This window comes from Idiotropiscis lumnitzeri, chromosome 10 (genome assembly GCF_059441095.1).
Source record: "Idiotropiscis lumnitzeri isolate Australia: NSW breed Sydney's pygmy pipehorse chromosome 10, RoL_Ilum_1.0, whole genome shotgun sequence".
Taxonomy (NCBI): Eukaryota; Metazoa; Chordata; class Actinopteri; order Syngnathiformes; family Syngnathidae; genus Idiotropiscis; species Idiotropiscis lumnitzeri.
The window spans coordinates 3,571,798-3,594,831 of NC_142400.1; the positions used below are offsets into that span (position 1 = coordinate 3,571,798).

General features: G+C 41.9%; 1 protein-coding gene across 3 annotated transcripts in view; it reads right to left on the reverse strand.

The window, feature by feature from the left end:
* Positions 1 to 18,008, reverse strand: part of myom3 (myomesin 3) — a 46,544-nt gene extending 28,536 nt beyond the window's left edge. For 2 of the 3 annotated variants that reach the window (XR_015845589.1, XM_088306645.1), the window contains exons 1-8: positions 17,786 to 17,904; positions 15,379 to 15,504; positions 10,484 to 10,588; positions 5,454 to 5,607; positions 4,986 to 5,143; positions 4,260 to 4,352; positions 4,095 to 4,183; positions 2,633 to 2,677 (exon numbers count right to left, since the gene is read on the reverse strand). Coding sequence is in view for 2 of the 3 variants with exons in the window: in XM_088306645.1 (XP_088162771.1) it covers positions 2,633 to 2,677; positions 4,095 to 4,183; positions 4,260 to 4,352; positions 4,986 to 5,143; positions 5,454 to 5,607; positions 10,484 to 10,588; positions 15,379 to 15,485 (751 nt within the window). In the remaining variant the exon portion in view is untranslated. Of the gene's footprint in view, positions 1 to 2,632; positions 2,678 to 4,094; positions 4,184 to 4,259; positions 4,353 to 4,985; positions 5,144 to 5,453; positions 5,608 to 10,483; positions 10,589 to 15,378; positions 15,505 to 17,785 lie in introns of all 3 variants that reach the window. The other variant, XM_088306646.1, reaches the window with a different exon arrangement.
* Between the last annotated feature and the right edge of the window lie 5,026 nt (positions 18,009 to 23,034).

The following is a 23,034-nucleotide window of genomic DNA, read 5'->3' on the forward strand; positions in this document are numbered from 1 at the left end:
AATACTTTGGTGTGTCAAACACAGATATTTTGTTGTAATGCTTTTGTTCATTTTCATTTAAAATTAAATGTATTTTTTTTCCTCCAATGAGGTGAGGTTACCAAAACACTCCATCCATTGCCTCCTGGTCCGGCTCCTCAGTCAAATTTTTAGAACCCATTGTTACCCACCAATCCAAAAGTTTGCACACCCCTGGTTAAAATCGTTGACTCAAAATCCAATAGTGGCACTTTGCAAATGTTAGCCCCACTTGCACAAGCTTTTATTTAAGTTTTTTTTTTTTTTTTTAAATCCAGTCTTAAACGGCTGCTGACTGTATTTTAGTCTGAGATCGTAGACTTATGAAATGCCAGTTTTCTGGACCGATGCCGATGTAGTGAATCTTGATACTCACGGACACGGGAACATAGACTGCGGAACATACAAGCGAGGCATTCCCTCAAGGAAAGCACGATGCAAAAGCCAAAGATGTGACAGCTCGCGGATCGTGAACACTTCCTGACACGCTATTACTTCAGCTAGCACTTGTCAAAAGCACTGAAGCGATACAATCTCGCCCCCCCCAAAAAAAAAGTGAAGCTCAGTCTGGGATGAATCAGAGAAAATGTGGCATCATTTATTTGCGTTCTCGACTCTCACAAGGATACACGCTGTTTTAATAATAATCAGCCCGGTCAGATCCTCGCCTGCCATCATTCAAAGGCTCGACCGCTGCCTCGCCGAGAGAATAAATGTGCCGCTGTGGCGCTTTTGCTGATTGACTGATTTGCCTTTGCAAGCTGAGATCGTTTCCATACGAGATATTAAAGTAAAGGTAACATCGTGACACCGTGACATGCTGATAAAGCTCCATCCAAAGCGCCAGAACCACGGCTCGTATTTCTGTCGCCGTGATGTTGTCATACTGCAGGTGATAGAAAGCATTTTTGAAACATCACTTGAGTTGACTTTGCGATTAGGGACGAGCACGGCGCACCTAAGCAATGGCGTTAAAAAGGGACGACAGCAAAGTGAGCCGGCGCATACAGCAATGCAAATAACGATAAATCATTCGGAATGCAGCGCTCTGGACTTTGCTCGGTTTTATCAGGGTCTTTTAAAAGGACAGGTTTGTTTGATTTGGCATGTCAAGCGTTTGTATTATTACGTATCTGACAAATAGGGTTTAACCCAGGACGGTTTGTGCAAATGGCATTAGCAAATATATAAAAGTAGAAAAAAAATGTATACGGGGAGGGGAAAATCCCTACAATTAAGACAAATTTTCCCCCAAAAAATTTTAGTTCAAATTTTAAACGCTTTAATGGCAGAGTGCTACGGTAACGGTGGCATTAAGAAAATACCGTAATTTATATAAATACGGTAATCGTTTCATTTGCTCAAAAATCAAAAGTGAGTCTTATCTGGTGTGACTTATGCATCGATGTTGAAAGGAAGTGGAATGAAGTTTGACTTATTATAATGTGACCTATATATGGAAATAAAACAATAAATAAAGACCTGTTCATTGAAGCTGCGCCTTATAACCTGGGAAATACGGTAATAATAATAAGTTCTTGCCATGAAAAGGAAATTAGTGAATATTTGAAGGCTTGGGGTAAAAAATGATTAAATAGCACATCAAAACTCGCTGATGGATTTGAATGCAGTATCACGCCAATGCTATTAAGTCAATGCGTATAAAAAAGAAACTAGTGCGACGCATACACAACTTCTAGCGTCAATTAAACTGCAGCGCCTTTCAGAAAGAGCCAAAGCAATAAAAATGCCATTTTTTTTTTTTAGTGTACTAATTTATTCTGTTCAACTGGTTACTGGTGCCTTTATCTGATTGGTTCATTTGCTGACAGAGAAAACACGTATAAAAAAAAAAATCTGCTGACGTGCTTATACTAATGCGGACATCAGACGCAAATGAAGACCAATTTCAGGCTGACAGACGTGTCGCAGACAAACGGAGTGTCTCGTAGCCCATTTAGATTCGTCTTGATGCATCGTAGCCCGTGTAGTATGAAACACTCAACGATTGGTCTTTGGGCGTCTGGGATGCTTCACGACCACCGCGCAAGTCTGGCCCGTCAGAAATTTTACACGTCTTGCCGCATCGTGTGACATGTCCTACACCGTCCTCCTGCTACAAGACCAGTGCTTCTCAATTATTTTCTGTTACGACCCCCCCACCCCCACCAACACCCACTCTCCACCGCAACTATAAATAATAGCATTTTCGTTTCAAAACAAACCGACACCGTAGAATTAAGGAGAGCGCCACTGCCACCTACTGGAGTGGAGGTGCAATTACACTTCATTGTAGTAGAGCAGAAAAAAAAAAAGCATGTTTCTCAAGTTCACCGGCACCCCCCTCAGCATTGACACCCCCCCCACCCACAATATTTGAGAAGCACTGTACTAGACCAAGCAGTGCCGCAGCAAAAACAGAATGCAATCCCTGCTGACACCGGGATTAAATATACATGGCTGACGCTGCAGCTTGGGCGAAAAGTTCCATTCCCAACGGACTTTCAGAGACCCTCTAAATGCATGGACAAAAAAAAACAAATCTTACGAACGACAAGCTTGTGGAACATTAATGGGATCAAATTAACGTGGACACTCATTAGAGGGAGCTTACCCCGAGTTCTGGAATCATCCGAGCCAGCTGTGGCTCCTTTATATGCTGCATGGCAAAGCAGGACATGTGAAATGAGAAAAACAAAAAAACAAACAGGTTGATATTAAGAAGATGAAAGGACACAGTCGTCGATAATAAAACTCAGTTCTGCTCCACGTCATTCATATCAAAATGATTTCATGTTGACGGGCAGCAGGAATAGACGTGAGCGGGATCCCCCCCCCCCCATCAAGAACACGGACTCATTATATTTAACCGATGAAAAGACCAATCTGTCTCGACAAAGATATGAAAAGTCAACATTAAAGAAAATGACTCCTTGAGGTTTTTATCTCGGTGTCGCGAGGCCATGTGGAAAAGTCGTTCCCGCCGCACACCGACTCGCCTCCGTCTACCTTTTGAATTCATTATGCATGAGTGCTGCAAGATCACCTGTTATGTAATGGACATAGAACGCTACTTCGCTGTGCAATGTGAGAAAAGTACATATAGAGTGTTAGAAGACTGCTGCTGCAAAAAAAAAAAAATTATAAAAAATTAAATCCAAACCATGAGTTTCCCCCTTCGATGCGGGCAGGGCGATCAATTTTACTTAGTTCGGTACACGAGACGGCTTCGTCATGAATACGTGCATGCTCACAGTGCCCTGGGCATCCAACAGTTCCTGACATAGTCAGGTGTGGGCAAACTACGGCCCGGGGGCCACATGCGGCCCGTTAGATGTTTTAATCCGGGCCGCCAAACTTGAAAAAAATTCAATAATAAACCTTGTCAATGTTTTATTTTCTAAATACTCTGGTGTGTCAAAGACAGATATTTCGTTGTCATGATTTTGTTCACTTTAAAATTAAATGTATTTTTTTTTCTCCGATGAGGTGAGGTTACCAAAACACTCCATCCATCTGCTCTTGGTCCGGCCCCTCTGTGAAATTTCTGAACCCATTGTGGCCCCCTCCAATCAAAAATTCTGCCCACCCCTGCTCAAGCGGGATTACTTGAAGGAGGAAAACGTGGCTTTGTCGTCCAATCACTGACCCCACGAAGGATCTTATTTGTCACGGTAAATTGGAACAACAGTACATTTCCGTCTGTTCATTACCATCGCCGACAGGTGACCTCCTCTCATCGATGACGTCACGTCTTAAATAACGAAAGGTGGAAAATATTTGTTTCCAACGCTTTAAATGTCGCGTGGCACACGAGGGCACCCGATCACGCAAACTGCATTGACACACATTCAATCTGACTGTAGCATTCGGGTGTTTTGGAAAGAGCGCAAAAATACAGTTAGGCACGTTCTGAGAGTCGGTAAATGTCGCACATTTTGCAAGTTGGCAATGATCAACTCTCATGAACCGTAAGCGGAGATTGTGTGGCTAATCTTTTAATTAGCTTAATTAAAAATGTCTGATTTCAAATGATTACAATCATTGATAAGGCGGACGGACGCAGAATTACTCACAGTTCACCACGACGGTGGCGAAGGTCATCGCTTCACCCAGGGGACTCTCGGCCACCACTTTGTACACGCCGGCGTCATCAGGAGAGCATCTGAAGGCATATATGGTACGCATAAATCGCGCGGCAAGAAAATGTATTATGTGGAAATGGATTTTCCGTTGCATACCGTCTGATCTCCAGGTAATTAAGACCAAACGCTTGCTGAAGCCCATAATTCCACGGCATCTCGGGCTTTCTCAGCACCACGCCGTCTTTGTACCTTCGAAACAACAGTTCATTGCACACACAGAAATGGAACTTTGGAGCGACACAGATTGGGAGAGCATAATATTTATTTATTTTTTTCCACAGAATGAGGGCCCTTTGAAGATAAAATATTTCAATATATTTGCTTTTAATCGGTTCGAGCAAGAATTTGACTCGAGGGGCTTTAATGTCTTGGCATAACGGTCATTATCGTGCAATTTTAATGCCGTACGCCATCTCGACTCCATTCCATCATTATGCCGAATATATATTATGAAACCTCTACCTTGGATACATCTTCTACGGCGCTTGTCCTCTGCACGGGAGAGAGCTGGGCACTTGACCCTTTTTTTGCCGGTCAGTCCCCCAGCCCTCCGGCCGCGATCTCTGTACTGTTCCGGCCTCAACCCTTCGGCCTTATTCATTGAAATTGTTGAAATTGTCGACAAAAAAATAATTTCATTTAATTTTAATTTACCACCCCCCCAAAAAAAATGGACGTCCGACCAGGCAGGAGAGCAGGACCGTTCCTCCCCCGCTACGGAATGCCCAGCTCTGGTAATCTTATATCTTTGCAGAAACATACTCATGGCTTAATAAAACGTCACTAAATGGTTACATTCAGACCGCCTGTGAAACGTCTTACCATGTGACCTGAGGGGGCGGGCAGCCTTGGACCACGCAGGCGAGCTGCACCGTCATGCCCTCCCAGACAGTGTGAGCCCTCAGGGGCACGGCGAAGTCGGGCACTTTCTGACTTAGACGCGCCAGATACTCCAAGTGCTCCGACGCCTTCTTTTGCGCCTGAAGCGTTGCAAAAAGACAAATCCATTTGCACGATAACGACACGATGAAAATTACCAGTACGGAAAAAAGAATAATTTTCAGGAGAGAATAATGGAAATGGCAGCTGTTATTAAAAATGTATTTATTTCTACATAACATTTAAACATTCTTAACTTCAAGAGCGTGACACAAACGTATTAACGTGTTGACGTGTCACGCAAGTGTAAAAAGAAAAGAACAAGAAGCCTTCGTCCCATCCGGGGTCGCCACAACAAGTTCGAGGCTGTTTTGTGTTTTGAAGAGCAAAGTGACAAGTGACTTTATTTACCTCGTTGCGAATGGCCATTTTGTCCACGCGGGTGCGCAGCAAACGTTGGTTCCGCATCAAGCTCACATCGAACTTCTCCGCCTCGTTCTCGAACATCGTCCACTTGTCTCGAAGCAAGGCTTTGTCGGCCGCGAGAGTTTCCCTCAGGATGTCCCTGGTGGAGGCGAGAAGCGATGAAGAATTTTCGTTATTTGGGCTCTCGCACCCAAATAACATTTTTCATGGCAAATCCTCCGCTGCTTCAAACAAAATGGCCGCCTTCTTGTTCCGTTTCAGGCATGAGTCCCGAGACTTTTTTGTGTCTTTTGTTAGGATATTCAACTTCGTGTCGATTGGTTACAATGGGGCTGGGGGCTGATTAATTATTTATTTTTTTAAGTTAGACTGCCTACATTCTTATTGTGCTTTCATCCAAAAGCAAAATATCTGGAATGATTTTTTTATTTAATGTTTCAATCCCTCGCTCCATGAAAAAACAGGGGCAACCTTGAAGTAAAAATCTAAACCTATGAACTAAGTGAGTTGGAAAAAAAATGAAGTGAAAAAAAAAACGTAAAAAAAAAAACGCATTTATTTTCAGCGTATGCGTCGAAACAATTCAGAGACTGACATTGACATCTACAAAGACTTAAAGTGCAATTTAACATCGACTGAAGTTTTTTTTTTCCACAATCGTAGACAAACGCTTTCCACAACATTTGACGGTTTGATGAGGTCCACGCGCAACTGTTCCATTTAAACCGCGGTGTCGTCTTACAAGAGCACCACTCGCGCACCACTCGAGAGATTTCCAAAGGTCGCTCTTTTTGAGCCGAGCCTTGTCGCCGCCGCCGATTTGCCCCCCCCCCCCCCCCCCCCCCATAACAAATCGTTCCTCTCCGGGAACCCCTTCAGGTGTGAACGACTCGGCGCTTGGCTCGATCTTTTGCTCTGCGAAGCCTTTCTTGCTTGATGGCCGTCTGATGGCTCTCGTTTGTGTTCAATCACAAGAAACACTCCAAAAGAGAAATTGAACAAAAGAGCAACGTACTCGTCTCATGGATGCGTAGAACATTGTGGAGTGATCGCATGTCATTCTACTGCAACGATAATGAGTCCACATTTGACTTTTTTGAGTCGATGCTGCCTTTTTATCCATGTGTGACGAAGCAATTCGACACGATTTGTGGAAATGTATGAATCACGGCAAAATGCGACATTTCTGCGTTAGCGTAGGTCACAATTTCCAATCTATGTAAAAATGTTGTTTTACATTACGTTGAAAATTGAATTCATTCAAATTCTTAATCAGCACTTTAGTACAAAATGGCTTTTACCTCGGCCCCATGGAGACAAGTTACGAGCTAGCTATCTAGCTAGCTAACTGACGAAAGGCCAGTCAAGAGTTCCTCCTCCTAACAAAACGTCATCATCTTGAATAAATTAAATAAATTAAAATTGTGATTCATGGGACCTGCTCTCCCACCCAAAAAATTAAATCAATGAAAATCAAATACTGCAAATTTTTCTTCATTTTTATTTTTTATTTTTTTTGCAGTTATCTGGATACCCTGAGAACATGCCACTTCTCACGTCTGATTTTTTTTTTTCTAACCACGACAGACTTCTCGTATGATGGATGAGACTCACAATTGTTGGTGAAGATATTGTTTTCTAGCAGAGCCATTTTGAAGGGAAATCATTAGATTTTCCCCAGCCAGGTGTTAAAAGCTTGTCAAATCTTTGCCAGAGTGCATTGAGCGATGCAATTAACAAAATTCAATTACGATTACTACGCTAAAAAAATTACAAAATTGGCACAATTGTATAAAAAAAATATTATATCATTATTATAAATAAAACTTGAGTCAAACTTGAGTTTAAAATTTAATAATTGTTGTTCATACAAGGAAACCTTATTCGGATGTATTCATTTGCACCTTTTTTTTTTTTTAATTGATGCTATTTATGACTAAAATAATCGTAAATAATATAGATTTTTTTTCATAATCGAGCCGCTCTACATTGAATGCAGTGCCATTTTGTTACTAATTCAGCTTGGCAAAGAAAAAAATGTTCCCAGACAAACTTAAAGGCCCCGATAGTAAATCATGACGCAGGAACAAACGATTCCACTGGACCCGTGACGACTCTTCCCTAATACATTTTACGTTTTGTTTTAATGCGCTTCGCCATCTCTGTTGTCGTCTACATGCAGCTAAGCACGCACACTTAAACATGCACAAGTGGAACGTTTTAATAAGACACCGGCGTCGCCGGGAGCGTGCGTTTCGTGATCTATCTCGTGATTAAATATTCACAAACGCAGCTCTGATCTATGACGACCACTCTGGCATGAAGGGCTGAACAAGTAGTTGAGATAATTGCCAGCGAAATGAACAAACAGCATGAATCCACATGGCTGCTCGTGTGTGGAAAGCCACTCTCCCAAAAGTAGCGGTCCCTTTAATACCGTTTGTGACCTTTCCTGTCACAAACTCTCTCTCTCTCTCTCTTTTTTTTTTTAAATCAAGTATCCGTCTGTCAGAAGGGCCGAGAGACCTCATCCAGCCTGCAGCAGTGAGATTGTTTATGGCTTAATTCCTGCTCCGGAGGACATTTTTAATATTTATTAGCAATGTAGAGGACAGCTCCTGTCAAGACGAAGAATCCTCGCATCCATCTGTCAATCCAACGTTACGCCTCAGAGGAAGTGATGCTAAAGGAGCCATTTGGAGACACACTGACTATGTTTACGTGCACAAATTAATCTTGCGCTTCTCACCACTTTTTCTCATTTCTCAGTGGAGTCTTAGTTTACCTGCACGAGCTGTTGTAGGAATGTTGTTTGAATATTTTTAGTGTCCATGAAAACGGTGCTTCCGATCCGAATCTTAATCCGAACTCTGATTGGATTAAATATTTTTTTTTTCCATGTAAACGCAGCCAGTGTGAACCTCGAAATGTTCTTCTTGCTCCCCAAAAATTTGGTTAAGGGCGACTGTGCTCATACATAAAAAAATAAAATAAAATAAAATAGTCTGTAGCCGTGAATGCAACAAAAAATATGACGTCTTTTTTTACTAATCAGAGTCTTTCCTCCTTTTTAAACTACGGTGGCCCTTATGGCTCCAAAAAGGCTCAGCATTGGCCTGGTGGCTGCAGGGAGCCATACGAAATGCTCCAGGCGCAATCGGAAACATACGACCGGGACAGCAGACATTCCAGTGAGTAGATGGAATGAAGAGCCAACGTTTCTTGTCTGGGATTATTTTTAGATCCATACATGACAGCCGAGTCGTGATTCCCGCCCTCCTTCCATGATAACGAGGACACGCCAGACGTAAAAAAGGTGACAGACATGTTACCCCATCCCCGGAACAATAAATAAATCAACCGTGATTCAAATTTTACAGGCTCTCAGCGGGAGAAGGCAGGGAGCATAAAAAAAAAAGTCGAGGCCATTAAGAGAAGTCTGACCTTGATAACGCGACAGCTGTGCCTGATGACGCAGCGAATTAACAAGAGAATCAACGACCCCAAAAAAAATATTCGTGCCCAGGTAGAAACATTTTAGAAAAATAACTAGGCTTCGTTTTGAAGATTTTATATTTTTTTTAATTAAGAATCAAAATGTCCTTTTCAAATCCATTTGAATGTGGGCAAGTCATCATCGCCAAATAGTGGTTGGCGGTCCGGGGGTCACATCACAGCTCCATCCTTCCTGTGCGCAGTTTTCAAATGCGAGCCTACTCGGCACATGCGCTATACAAATTGTATTTATGGACGGATGAATGCGGGCGCCAATTAGCGAAAATGGAAAAAACGCGTTTGCTCAATGCCTCCATTGAGGGTCTTTTTGGTGAATAAGGTCACGTGGCCGCAAGCTGGCCTTCCGCAGATAGACGAGGGGGCGATGGGAGGGGGAGGGGGGAGCGGAGGCCTGATTGCCGACGTTTTGTCCCGACCGCCGTCTTGAAAGAAAATGAAAATCCAGCAGCTTTAATTTCATGCACGGCAAAAAGGACCAGAAGATTTGAATCCACTCGAACGTCACAAAGTAGAGAACGCGAGGAAGAAAGTCCTCAAGCTTGAAATGGTTTCCATTTTGCGTCGACAAAAAAAAAAAAAAAAAAAAAAGCTTCGTCAAAGTACGATCGGAATAAAATCTGCCTCCCGTGGCTTTGATTGATTTGCTGATTGAAACGCGGCTGCCAAAAGTATTGCGAAATGTTTTCGCCTGCCACCATAGTTAAATCTCCAACTGGGTGCCACCGGTTCGTGTTTCTTATTTATTTGTCTGCGCCGTTTTCCCACCTGACTTTTTTTCACATCTCAAATGTGGTGCCTGCTGATATTTTGTTTGATTGCATCTTCTTTGTGCCTTTGGAACATTTGGAGACATTCTGCTGATTGTTGCTGACTTTGTTCGATCGTGACCAGCTGGGCCGGAAAGTACGTTCGGTCACGTGTGAGGAGAGTCTTAACGGAGACGTGTGATGACACGTCTGAGATTGATTTTCAATCAATAAGATTTTCGCACTTCTGAACTCTGATTTGAGGCTTCGATCCTGTCTCGTGCAAATTAGCCACTGCTCACCTGAAGGCAATTTTTCTCACCATGAGTTGGATTGAACTTTACTTTAAGCATTTTTAACCCCTCCATGCTATGTTCATTTTCATTTTTCGAGTTTGTTGTCAAAAGAAAACACTAAGCCAAATCATTTTGGATTTTCAACAATCCTGTTCCTTCCTGTCCTGCCGTTTTTGAAATCTCCCTGCTGCAACACACCTGATTCGAATGAATCAAACCATCAGCAAATTCTGCAGAAGCTCAATAACGATTTTGGTCATTTGAATCAGGTGTGTTGCAGCAGGGGGAAATGCAAAACGGGACAGGACGAGGAACAGGATTGAAGACCCCCGCTTTAATCTACTTCAACCTAGAATTGAAACAAAAATTCATTAAGCGACAACTTTATTACTTGATCATTAAAAACGAAAGAGAAAATAAATACATCCGCGACACTCTCCACTCGATCATATCTCACCATGTCCTGTGGCGAGGGAGGTTTTCCATGTCCAAGATCTCCTTAACGGACATCACATCAGCCGGGATGACGGGAACAAGATTAGAATACGGGACTTCCTCGTCACTGTAAAAGAGAGCGGATCAAAGTGAATGTCGTTGGAAATCAGCAGAAGATGCGTTGTCGGTGCTTGACACTTGAGCGTCTTTCTGTTTCAGAGCGGGAGCAGCATGTGTCCATTTTTTGTGACCAGATCATAAGATGAAATCAGCGCCCACAGCTGGTGTGGTCAGGCCGCCCTCTTCTTGGTTTGTGGCACTCTACTTCTTCCTTGACAATCACCCGATGTTTTTGTGGTTCAATGATATTTAATACGACATATTACGGGAGTTGGATGTGAAGCCACGAAAATAGATCCAGGATCCAATTTTTGGGGATTTTTAATGAGATTTAGTTTTTATTTCATTTTGTTTTTTAAATGTAGTTAGTTTTCATTCGTTTTCAGGGCGGGTTTGTTAGTTTTAGTTTTTTCAAAAACACTTAGTTTTAGTATTAATTTTTTTTTTTTCATTTTTTTTTTTTTTAAGTGTTACACATGTTCAAGATTTAAAAAAAAAAAAAAAGACCATGATCAGTATTGTTGATTGAAAATTCTACAAATAACATTTTGATAATACAGGACACAGTTTATGTTTACAGAATTTGAATCACAATATGTGTAAATGATTTTAAAAGGCACGTGCATTGAATTAATTGCCAAAAAACGAGGACAAAAAACATTCTCTGGCCATTTCTAGTTAGTTTTGTAAACAGAAAATGTAGTTGATTTTTGTTTTTATTTTATTTTGAAAATATTTTTCAGTTTTAGTTTGATTTCGTTAATTTTCGTATCCTAAAATTACCTTGCACTTCCTTTCACTAACATTCCCGCCTTCGATACAGCACGCCTGCAAACAACGACTGCAAATAAAGCCACAGCCACTTCATGCTCTGACATTCATTCGCTCATGATCTTTTCAGCCACATAAAAGGTTGCTGACTCCCTTGTCAAACAAAATATAAAAAACCTCAGTTGAATTTCTTCACATACTCCGTGGTATGCCGTTGGAAAAAGTGACAACTCTTATCTTCGCCGACAGTAAGGAGCTTAAAGGGATGATGATTTTATATATATATATATATATATATATATATATATTTTTATTTTTTTTTTTTGGGTGGGGGAGGACTCTTGCAACAAAGGCGCAGAAGTCAACAAAGACAAACAAAACAACAAAGACAGGCAGACGCTCTTTGAAATGCCAATAGCGCTAATACCCCGTGTCAGCATGACGCTTGCGGATAAGCCACCAAGTGAGCTTCCGTGACTCGTCGGGGTGTTCTTTACCAACACACGTTTGCAGGGGCCGTTACGTCGGCGTTTGCGAATCGGGTGCACCCCCATCGCAAACCGTTGTGTGCTTTTCTTTGTATACGGAATGCAAATGCTTTCCTTTCTTGAGAGATTAGTGTTAAGGACGCCACGTGGAGGCTTTGTCGTGTCGCTCGGCGTGTTTGTTTTTTTAGCCTTTCTCTTCCACTCCAAGCCTTCGCTCCTCTCGTGGCACAAAATCGAATCCACCGCATGACCTGTTTTCGCTTAAGTGAGATAAAGCTGATGAGCACATTCCTCTCATATACACACGCACGTTTACACAGTCTATTGGGAGCTTATATAATAAGGTAGAAGAGGGGCCACTGATGTGATCACGAGATGGTTAAGACAATAAAACTCAACGGGTATTTATATCATCGTGACAACTCCTTTATGAATGCTGCGTACCGGTTGTTTTGCTGGAGATTTTATCTCGGCAGTAATTCTGAGGTGTCAAAATTGCTCACACTCTCTACTTAAGTAGCAGTCCAGACACGTGATGATAAAAAAAGAAAAAAAAAAAGATCCCGGTAAAAGGATATTCATTTCCTTTAACCCTCGTGAATATTAAACAAAAACTCTTAAAAAAGGGATGAGGTGACTTGGAGGCTTTGTAAACACCAACAGACACTCATATAAGGCGAGTGATTGGTTCCCGGCGAGAGATCGACCAATGAGAGCACGAGTGGATTTATCCTGTGTGTTGATTGGCTGCGATGACCCAGCATCTTCCATCTCGCCAGTTACGTTCACGTTAAGAACCTCTCACAGCCTGTAGCTTGGTATTTAGTCTTCATTTTGGATTTTTAAAGTTAGATTTGTTGCAAAACTAATATTTAGAAGGATGGGTTTGTGGAAGTGGGGGCGGCGCAATAGCATAATAGAGGTATAAATCCACCCAAAATTAAAAATTAAATAAAATTTTTTTTTCACTTTTCGCGGGGGCTTCCGGAAAAACGATTGATTATTATATATTTATTTTCGAATGTCGCGATTTGACAAAAAAAAAAATCGTCAACAATAAAGTATTTCTAATTTGTTTCTTCCCCCCTCTGACTTCATGCTGAAGATGCATGCAGACAGACACTCCCGCAGACAATAGTCACACGTGTAAACCTACACCCAAGCCTTAGCGGGTTCATTTTAAGCACGCCAAAATTGACTTCGCTGACCTTTGCGTTCCTCCAAACAAGAGGGCCGTTTTGTAGTCGACATTAAGGTCACTCGAGGCATCTTTGTAACCGGAGAATAGGGTGGGACTTTTAATCCACGGATGACCGATGCACTTTTAGCATTTCAATTTTCAACACTGTAAGGCTGACCGTGATGAAGCATGTCGTCAACGGATGGGTTTTTAAACCCAGATTGAGGGTCACTACTTGATGATTTCTTGATTAAGTTAGGCCAGCGTAGAAGGCCTTGACCGCCCACCACTGCTTCCAATACAACAGGGCAGTTGTGGCCCCGGATTTAGTCTGCGCTTTGTTGCAAGTTTTAATTTGGATTTTCTTCGCTAACCATTGGTGACGAACCGCTCCAGCGTGGCACAAACACCTCGTTAAAACACGCTCCGTTGTTTTGCCGTAAAACAAGCAGCATCTCATCTATTTACTCAGGTGCGACAGACAGCTTCCGTTGCGAGCTTCTAAGCCCCGAGGCGTCGCTTTCAACCAAGCCCCTCGTTTTACAAATGGCTATGCAAATCCGAACGCCACTTCTCATTTTTCTTTTTGTTTGCAAGCCTGGGAAATTCTCCTCATGTTTCATCACAGCACGCACAGAACAACTTCTGCTTTTTTTTTTTTCTAGGTCTTATTTTTGTTTCTTTCTTCTTTGTATAGACTCCCTTTGAGAGTAAGCTGAAAGGCCGAGGCCGTTGAATTATGTAGCGCGCAGCCCGCGGCCCCTCGCAGTATCGCTCCGGCACGCAGACGTCGTCGCATGCATATAAACGACTGACAAACACGCGAGTGTGCGCCACCTTGCATTGTTTGCGCTTTGACAACATTAATAACAGCTTCCTCAAATTCCCGCAGAAAGGGGAAATAAAAAAGAAAAGGGGAAGGAAAACGCTTGCGCGAGTAAACAGCGAGACGGGTCCGACAAGCGCTCGCTTCTTAAATCAAATCTGAAAGCTTTCCACCGAGGAGGAAATTTCACAGCGCTACCTCCCGCTCTGCGTTTGCCGCATAGTTTTTGACTGGAGGCACATTGTCATTTGGGTTCTTCGTCTGCTCGTCCGTCACATTCCCATTTGAAGCTCATCCCAGGCAAGCCTTCGGGCTTCATCTTTAAATCTGGCAGGAACGTTTTGCGGAGTGATTGCGAGAGGATTTGGCTCATCATAAAGTTTAAGTTTCCATGCAGAGATCCTGCAAACTCACCTTTTAGAACAGAGGTCCCCAACCACCGGTCCGCGGCCCGGTATCGGTCCGCAGGCCACTTTGGCGGTGGGCCGCACAGATGAAAGAAAAAAAAATTGCACTACTTCGGCTTTATTTATTATTTGGGGCTAAAAAAGATCTTATTTTGAAAAACGACATGATTCTCTCCATTTCATCCATTTATGATGGCCTGGTGACAAGTGGTACAACAGATCATCTTTGACGTGTGATCCGTTCGGATCAAGACTCACGGTTAGGCCTGCGCATGATTCGTGGGATGGCTGGTGAAAAAAAAAACTGCGCGATCACGTTAAGGCAACATGATTGGTCCGCAATCACTATATTAGCAGCAAAAAAAGTTGAAGCCACGCAACTTGAGGCGAAACAAGTCCTCAAATTAATGATTTTTCCCCCCAGTCTCTTAACCCGACAGCTCCATTTCAGATAAACATGTCAAGGAAGCTGCAAAAAAAGTCAAAGAACACGTCGCCAGAAATGGCTGACTTCAAAATAAAGCAAAACAAATAATATCTGGAGTCATCGATGCCAATGCAATAGCGTTACTAGACTTTTATTTTGAAGTTGACCCTCGTAGTGGCGTAATTGCGAGCTTGACTTCCGTTTTCGACCTTTTGGTTTATTTTGACACAATTTTAATTGACGTTACATTGTCGCTAACACACCGCCATCCCTTTATCATTTTCAGTCGCTAATTTAGAACGGAAACAAACCGCGAGTTCATTGTCAGACACGACACAAATCTCCCAGCTTCGTGGCTCCTACAGGCTAGCAGCTAGGTGTTAGCATTAGCAACAAGTGCCAGCTCCCCGCCACCTTGTCCGACTGAACCGGTCCGCGGTGGAAAAAAGGTTGGGGACCACTGTTTTAGAAAAACTACAGAGCATCCCACAATCAGATAATTGGATGCTTGACGGCATCGTTGTCAAGAAAACGGGTGAAGTTTAACTTGATGTCCCGGTCCCAAAATTGTGGAGTACTACGTATTAATAAAAAAAGATGCAGCCTCCCCCAAAATGGACAAATGTGCTATTTACACTTTTTAGTGTTCAGTTCAAAAGATCCTGCTTGGAAGCACGCAGATTTGTGGGTTTTCGCACCTTGAGGTGAAAGTCTTCTTGTTACTGCTCGAGGACACCTTCATGCTGTGAGACGTGCTGGACGACTCTTCCTCCCGCTCTCGACTCATCACCGTCCTGGTTTCCATGGTAACCCCCAACAGGCACCTGTGGAGGTGCGTGGGAGGGAAATGGCTCAGAGTGTTTCTTTGTTCAGAAGATAACTAAACGCTGTCTCGACCGTATGCTGGGGAGGTGGCCTATCAATTATTGTAAGCGACATATTTAAACTTAAATTGTTTGTAAAGGGTGCAAGAAAATTTTCTGTCAAAATTCTCAAAATGTTTCTTTGAATTGTTGATTTAGATTCTCAAAGGCTTTTATTGAAATTCTCAAATACATTGCATTGACATTTTTAGATTTTTTTCCCCTAAAGTTCTCTTTCAAATGCTCTACAGTCTACACCTTTCTTTAAAATTTCTGAATATTCACCTGAAATTCTCAAATAATCTGTTCAAATCCTCCCCAAAAAAATCTTGCATCTTTAAGTTATCCAAAGTTTTATATAATTCTCAAAAAAAATTCAGTGAAAATTCTCACACTTTTTAGCAAGAGTAGTTGGAGGAATGATTCATGGAAATTGTTTGCTTTCCACGGGAATTAACAAGAATTGGAAATTTACAAATAAAAAAAAAAGCAGAGGCATGTCCAGCCCAATCGCGGTTTAATTGATTGCTACCAATTGAAACACATTTCCGTTCTCTGCCATGGAAAAATTTCCAACTTTGAAAATTCTCCATTTTTTTTTTTGTTTAGTCGATGTTGATTCAATCTCAGTGGGCTGAGATGTTCTACGCCTGGCGAACACGTGTTATTTCCGACCCTTATTAAATGAATCACCCCTTTTTGTTTTGCAGCTAATGACTCTCCCGACGAGGTCCGCCGCTCTCCTCACCACCATTAATCACACAGCTGCTCCCGGTAAGCGAACGGCCTTATGCAAACAAACAAACAAAATCAGGTCGCTGCTGAGTTATAGCTTCATTCGCCCACTTCGACAAAACGGAAGCCATTTACACCAATATAATGCGTCTCTTTCAATTAAGTTACGCCGGGCGCATTTAGGCTAACGGGCTAATAGGCTAATGGGCCTCCCTTCTTGCCGTTTTTGTGTCTCGGTGGTGTTAAGACAAGAGGAGAGCTTTGTTTCTTAACTGACGGCTTTATTCCCAACTAATTAAAACGGACTCTCGCAGCGGTGTCAGAAAATTCTCCAACCCAGCAGACCCAACTGACACTCGAACGGCTGGTATGAGGATGGGATAAAAACATTTTTAAAATATAAATGAACACAACAAATGAAATCCAAATAAAACACATGCGACGTCGATTAGCGGGAAGGCCACTACTTGTAAAATAGAAAATGACAATACACAGATGGCCAAAGAGCGCAAAATATTTCCTCTTCTTATCATTGAGGGGAAACGCTACGTCCCGACGAAAAACAAACTCGCTTTTCTGTCTTCCCCCAGTGTGTAATTAAATCCAGCATCCATTGCGGCCTTTAAAATAAAAGACCAATAAAATAAAAAAAAAAAAAGAAGTCCAACTGACTGTAGAAAGAAGTAAAGCGAAAGAAAGAGAAGAAACCGAGCTGGCTAATCAGCGTGGTGCAGGTGCAGCCTTTGAGGCGCGCCAGGTTTGATGTTAACGAGGCTAGCCGTATGCTCTAAATTGTACGTAACCTTTACAGCGCAAGACAGGCGGAAAATCTACATGCCACTTGTGTTAAATCACCTCCATGGATATTTTCAACCAACCACGCGCTCAAAAACTTGCATTTTCTTTTTTAAATAATTCAGACATTTTCTATCTCGCTTATCCTCGCTAGGGCTAGCCCCAGCTAACCTTTGACCTGAGAAGTGAGGTACACCCAGCACCGGTTGCCAAATAATTGAAAGGCACGCAGACAAACAAGCATCGAGCATCCGAACTCATATTCGCTCGTATGGACAATTTAGTCGTCAAAGAAGTTAACGTAATGTGTAATGTGGGGGTAGGGGGGACTGAAATACCCGGAGAAAACCCACGTGACTCACTGGAGGACCGCGTCGGAACGAAACAACTTTAAAGGTTCTAAACTAAATTCAGGTTAATCAGGAGTAAGAAGTGGAAGGCTTTCAATTCCAATAAATCTCCAGACTTAAACACAACAGAGAATGCATTTTACATGCTGAAAAGGAGTAACCGCTGAAACTTGCATCCATTTGTTCATTTTCGCTCCTGTCCTCATTATTGGATAATGAAGTCCTTGAATACTTTTTATTGAGCCGCAGGCGCCATTTTGCTCGGATGTTCGGCGACCTTGACCTACAAAAGTTTGGGGAAACACCGCTTGAAGGTAACACTCGTGTTACTTTATAGCAAAATTGAAATGATTAATTCTCACCTGCTCTTTTGAAATGATAAATGCGGGTCGAAGGCCCGAAGTGGTTTAAATGTCGAAAATATCTGCCGTCGTGTGGATCTCACTCACTCTTTTCCTCAAGGAAAGCGGTAGAATCCGCCGGATCGCAACGTTTCTCAAGAGTCAAAACGCCGTCGCTCTGGAAAACCTCTCGTGTTCTGTCACAGTCTCATCCCTTTTGTGGTGCGTCCGGATGAAGCCACACAAAGCTCCGACACTGTAAAAGTCGTCAAATATAGCCCCATGACCGCCTCCCCATGCCTTCAGTCGCACACACACACACACACACACACACATAAACAGTAGTCAGGTCGCATTAAAAGACTTGTGCTGGCTCCGGGATGAAGCAACGAGATATGATGAATGACCAGAGCAGCTGATGGGAGCAGCCGGAATGCTCTCGGGAGAACAACGGGCTTCACATGTCTTCTTGATAACTTTGCCTGAGAGAAAGATTTATTTCATGCGGTGGAGCCTCTCTAACGTCTAGTTAGTCCAATTTGGAATTTGACCAAAGACCTCACGTACCGTCCCCGAGGCCTTAGTTCATCAAGTGTCAAAGGAACAACTTGCTTCTTCATTGGCTTTTTTCCGAACAAAAAAAAGAGAACGATGATTCTCGGACTGTACCCAATGTGAACCAAACCGATAACGTAGAACCCTGATTTTCAGCGTACGTTTAAGCCCCCTTCAGGACCCAGAATGTGTTGAGGGAATATTTGCAGCTGACATGGTCCAGCTCATAGAATACCGGGATTCACCAAGCAAATAAATAAATAAATTTATTAAATATTTTTTCATTTAATAAATTAATCAAAAAAAATATTTAAATGTATTTATTTATTTATTTTTTTTAACTCAGTTTTCTTTACTTCCAAAATTTTTTGCATATTTTGCAAAGCCAAATTCAAATACTCTACCATATGAGCTCTTCATCTTGTGGACGGAACTAAATATAGTGTCGAAGTTTTGAGAATTGTTTCACCGAAAAATGCCTGTCAAGATGACTCCGTTTTGTTGGTATTCAAGGATCAAAGGAGGCTATTAGAGCAGTCTTTGAATTTGAAATAAACTTCATATTTGGTGATTTTTACATTCATTTCAAGATATAAATTTAAGTAACAAATTTGTTACAAGCTTTACAAAAAAAGAGTAAATTACAATTACTTACTTTTTTTTTTTTAGATGAATCGCTTTACTGCATCTCCATTATTTTGTCATATTAATCAGGACTGGCAGACTCCAATTAGGCTTGAGTGTGTGCTTTTAGCCTAATAAAAATTGAAGGAAGGAACGAAACATACTTTTAATTTAATTTAATTGGTTGCTTAAATTTTTTTCCCCCTCTGCAAATGCTACTTTTGCCCTGAAGGGCACTTCATTAGAAGGAAGTTTGGAGTGTTATTTATAAGCTCTTAAGTGGGCACGCACCTGCCTGTGGAATATATGCAGCACAATATGAGCTTGGGTTTCCAGGCCTGCTCGTCTCATCATGACACCAACGATGACTGTCAGACTAAGAATAACCAGTGGAACAAAGCAGCTGAGAGGGGCTACCTTTCATTTGGGATACTTCCTGCTCCGGCGGGTAACGGCGCTATTTTGAATTAGTCGTTGCGGCTTTCCATTAAAGTTGGTGAAGATGATGTGGCAAAAAAAAAAAAACAAAATCAAAGACTGCCTCTGCGATGCGCCAGATATATGCTAAAAAGTTTGATATGCTATTTTTCAATCCCCTAAAAAAAAATCTAAATGGATCCATCGGAACCTGTGTGGCAGGACAATAAATTGAAGAGATGTAACGAGTTGTAGATCGCAGGTGATGCCTTAACGGGAGTAGCTACTTCTAAAAAAAAATTAAATCATATTTTTGGACAACATTTTTCTCACTGTTATGTATAAAATGTTTGCTCAGGTTGTCTTTGTGTAATTTAGCCAAACATAACAGCTAGCATGCAAGCTAACATCCGCTATTTCGCGTGCTATCCAGTTCAGGCCGCTCATTCTGCTCAATACCCTGCAAGGATGGAAACAGGAGCTCAGAACATTCCGATTCTCACATCCCATTTGAAATACTTTCAAAAACGTCGCACAAACTCTCGTAAAAATTCCGTTTAACGGCAACGGTAGTAGCGCTTCCCTCAGGTATTCATTGAGATCACGTGTTCTCTCGCGGAGCGCCCGAGGTACGAAATACGTAATGAGGTTGTCCGGCTGCGACGTGAACGGCATAATGTTGAAAACGACTCGATTAATCATTCATGCTTCTTCCCTACTCACGCTTATGCATTATAAATAAAAAGGCGCCTGTGCTCCCCGCAAACATTTACCCCCCCCCCCCCCCCCGTCGGACGCTCTGGCGTTTTATCTGACGTGAAAGTGGAAACACTCTGTGATGTAACGGGAGTCATTTTGTCCGATCAAGATGTTGAGAACGGTTTCTTTGGAGTGGCGAGCCAAAACCTCCAAAGAGTCCAGGTAGCTTCAATCCATTCCCTGGCAAGCCTGCCCTTGCTTTCCTGTCTTGTCCCGATTAAGGGCCCATGAAGGGCTCGTTGCAAAACAAGCCAACAGAAACATTCGGCAAAGCGATCGCTTCCATTTGAACACAATTTGCTTTGAGACAGGAGCATCTTTGGTGATTTCTCAATGGGAATGATTAATATAAACGTATCATGCAATTTAATTTGGTTGTCAGATTAAGCAATGGCGACGGTACGAAAAGCTGTCTTTCACTTTGTAAAGCTCACGTTACTTCTATCTAGAAATGCGGAATAATTTTAATACATTTAAAGGCGGCCTGGAGGGAAAAAAATGACTTGTGTATTATTGTTTGTATTACGTTTTATTAAATTGTATTATTTTATCATATGTTAATGTCGGAAGGTTCACCAAATTGTGATGTCAGAGTGTGGCTAATTTACATAATTATTTATTGGATGTTTTATTCTTACTTTTTTTTTTTTTTTTTTTTGCAAAGTCCCATAAATGTCTGCAAGCAAGCCTTTCGAAAATTCACAAGGCAGCAAATTAAATTTTATCCGCTTCCCCGCATAGTTGATCAACCCATGACTTAACTGCTAGCCTGGGCTCAAAGTTGCCATTTTCAAGCAACTACACAGAATTGCCATCATCTCAAATCTTAAAGTTAAGCAGAGCTGCAAAACTGTTTCCTTCTAGTGCACACTAAAAATGCCTGGCATGCTGCGGCTTCATGCACCACATGCACAGATCTTCGACAAAAATTGCGATTGAAGTGCTGCCTCTGCGAGCAAACCCCCCCCCCCCCCCCAAAAAAAACACTTTGGCTTGTTGCAAGGCTCTAGCGCCGCCATTGCTGGCCGTGCTTATGGAAGCAATACTCGTCTTTTTTTTTTTTTTGTGGGTGTGGCCTAGTTAAGCAGTGTATGGTGAAAAGAAAAATGCACAATATGTCTTCTTTTGAATCTATAGGACAGCAAAAAGCAAATATCTCAATTGTATTATACATTTCGGAGAGCGGCTCTATATATTCCCAGGACTATCTCATTGACCTTATACGTGCAACACCTCATCATATTATACTCGACACACCTCTAACTGACCAGCACTAATTAGATCTCCACTCATGGGAAATTAAAGGCAGACTATAGGCGTTTCTTTTTTTTTTTTTTTTTAAATTACCATGGAGAGACGAATGAAAAAAAACATCATAAATGTGAGCGTTGCTGGGATGCACTTGGATGTCAGCTTGTAAAGTTCATTTCAGCAGAACAATAAAACTTAATCAGGATGGAAGAAAAACAGAAATGAAAATGAAATGAAAGCTCGCTCAAACTCGAGCCAACCGGTTAATATTTGTAGTTAAGGTTCTTCAAAGTGTGCGTCGTACTTGTTTTTCATCGATCGTGAATCTTTGATCTAGTGAAGTGTACACACCCAAATATTACTTGCAAAGAGATTCCTCCCCTTCCATCTGCATTTATGTTGCCGTGCGTGCACATTGCCGGGATCAAACCAACGCTAAACCATTGATTTTTTTTTTTTTTCATTTTTAACCTTGCACTCCTTTGCTGGGATTTACGTGTTTCTGCTTCAGCCTTAGCATGTTCAATCACTGCGGTCATTGATCACGTACATCCATCGCAGTTATTGAAGTTCTTTTGGCCGTTTGACGCTCAATCTTGGCTTTTGAAAGGCAAATGCTTCGAGGCATTGGTATGAGGACTGCCGTAAAAATCGCAAGCTTGGAGGAAAAGCATGACTACAATTCTTGATGTTTTTAATTTCATGTCGATGGACTATTCTACATTTCAAAGTTTGGTCATGTGACTTTTGCGAGACGAGCCATGGTTGGTCATTACCGGAGATGTCATTTTCAGTTGACAGCAAATGGCAAAATGGCCGCCCCGTTGAGATGGATAAAGATGGATTTTGCTAATTAGTTTGTATACCACAAACAAAATATGAAACGGAATGCCGTGTGTAAACTCGTGGAACATGTTTTTGTCGTGAAACGAAAACAGTTCGTGCCCCAAAACGGAACCCTGTGGAACACCATTCGGGAGAGGGGCAGAGCGGCACACATCATCTACCATTAAATGTTAGGCAAGCCCCGCCCCCTCGCTGTCCACTTTTAGAACTCGTTCAAAGACACATTTTTATTTTTTAGCTTTCGAGTCAACGTGGACTGTCGCTGTTCTGCTGTTTTTCGGGTATGAACTGCACGTGTGTTTACGTGTTTTAATTTGTGTTCTAATTTCCTGCTAATTTTTATTTCACCTTATGGAAAGTGCTTCCAATTGTCATTTATTTTATGACCAACCAATTATTGATGAAAAAAACGGCTGTGTAGATATAGAACAAATATTTAATGTTAATGTTTGGTTGGCCGGATTAAAAAAAACAGCAGGCCAGATTGGGCCCATGGGCCAGACTTTGTCCATCCCTGTTGTAAATTGAAAAGGAACAAGAAATATTTTACAAATTGTACTGAAAAAAAGTCTCGTCCGTCAAACGTCTTTAAAAAGAGTCCATTTGCTTTGGATTCAGATTTGTTGAGCCACGTCCCCGTTTGATCCCGAACATACGCCCATTATTACTTTACAGCCTGAATATGAACGATAATGTCACCTAAATCTGTTATCAACGTCGCCTGAAACTTCACCCTTATCTTTTCGGTATGTTGACGCGTTATATTTACGCAGGGCTGCAGGAACAGCAAACAATGAAGAGAACACACCAGACCGCAA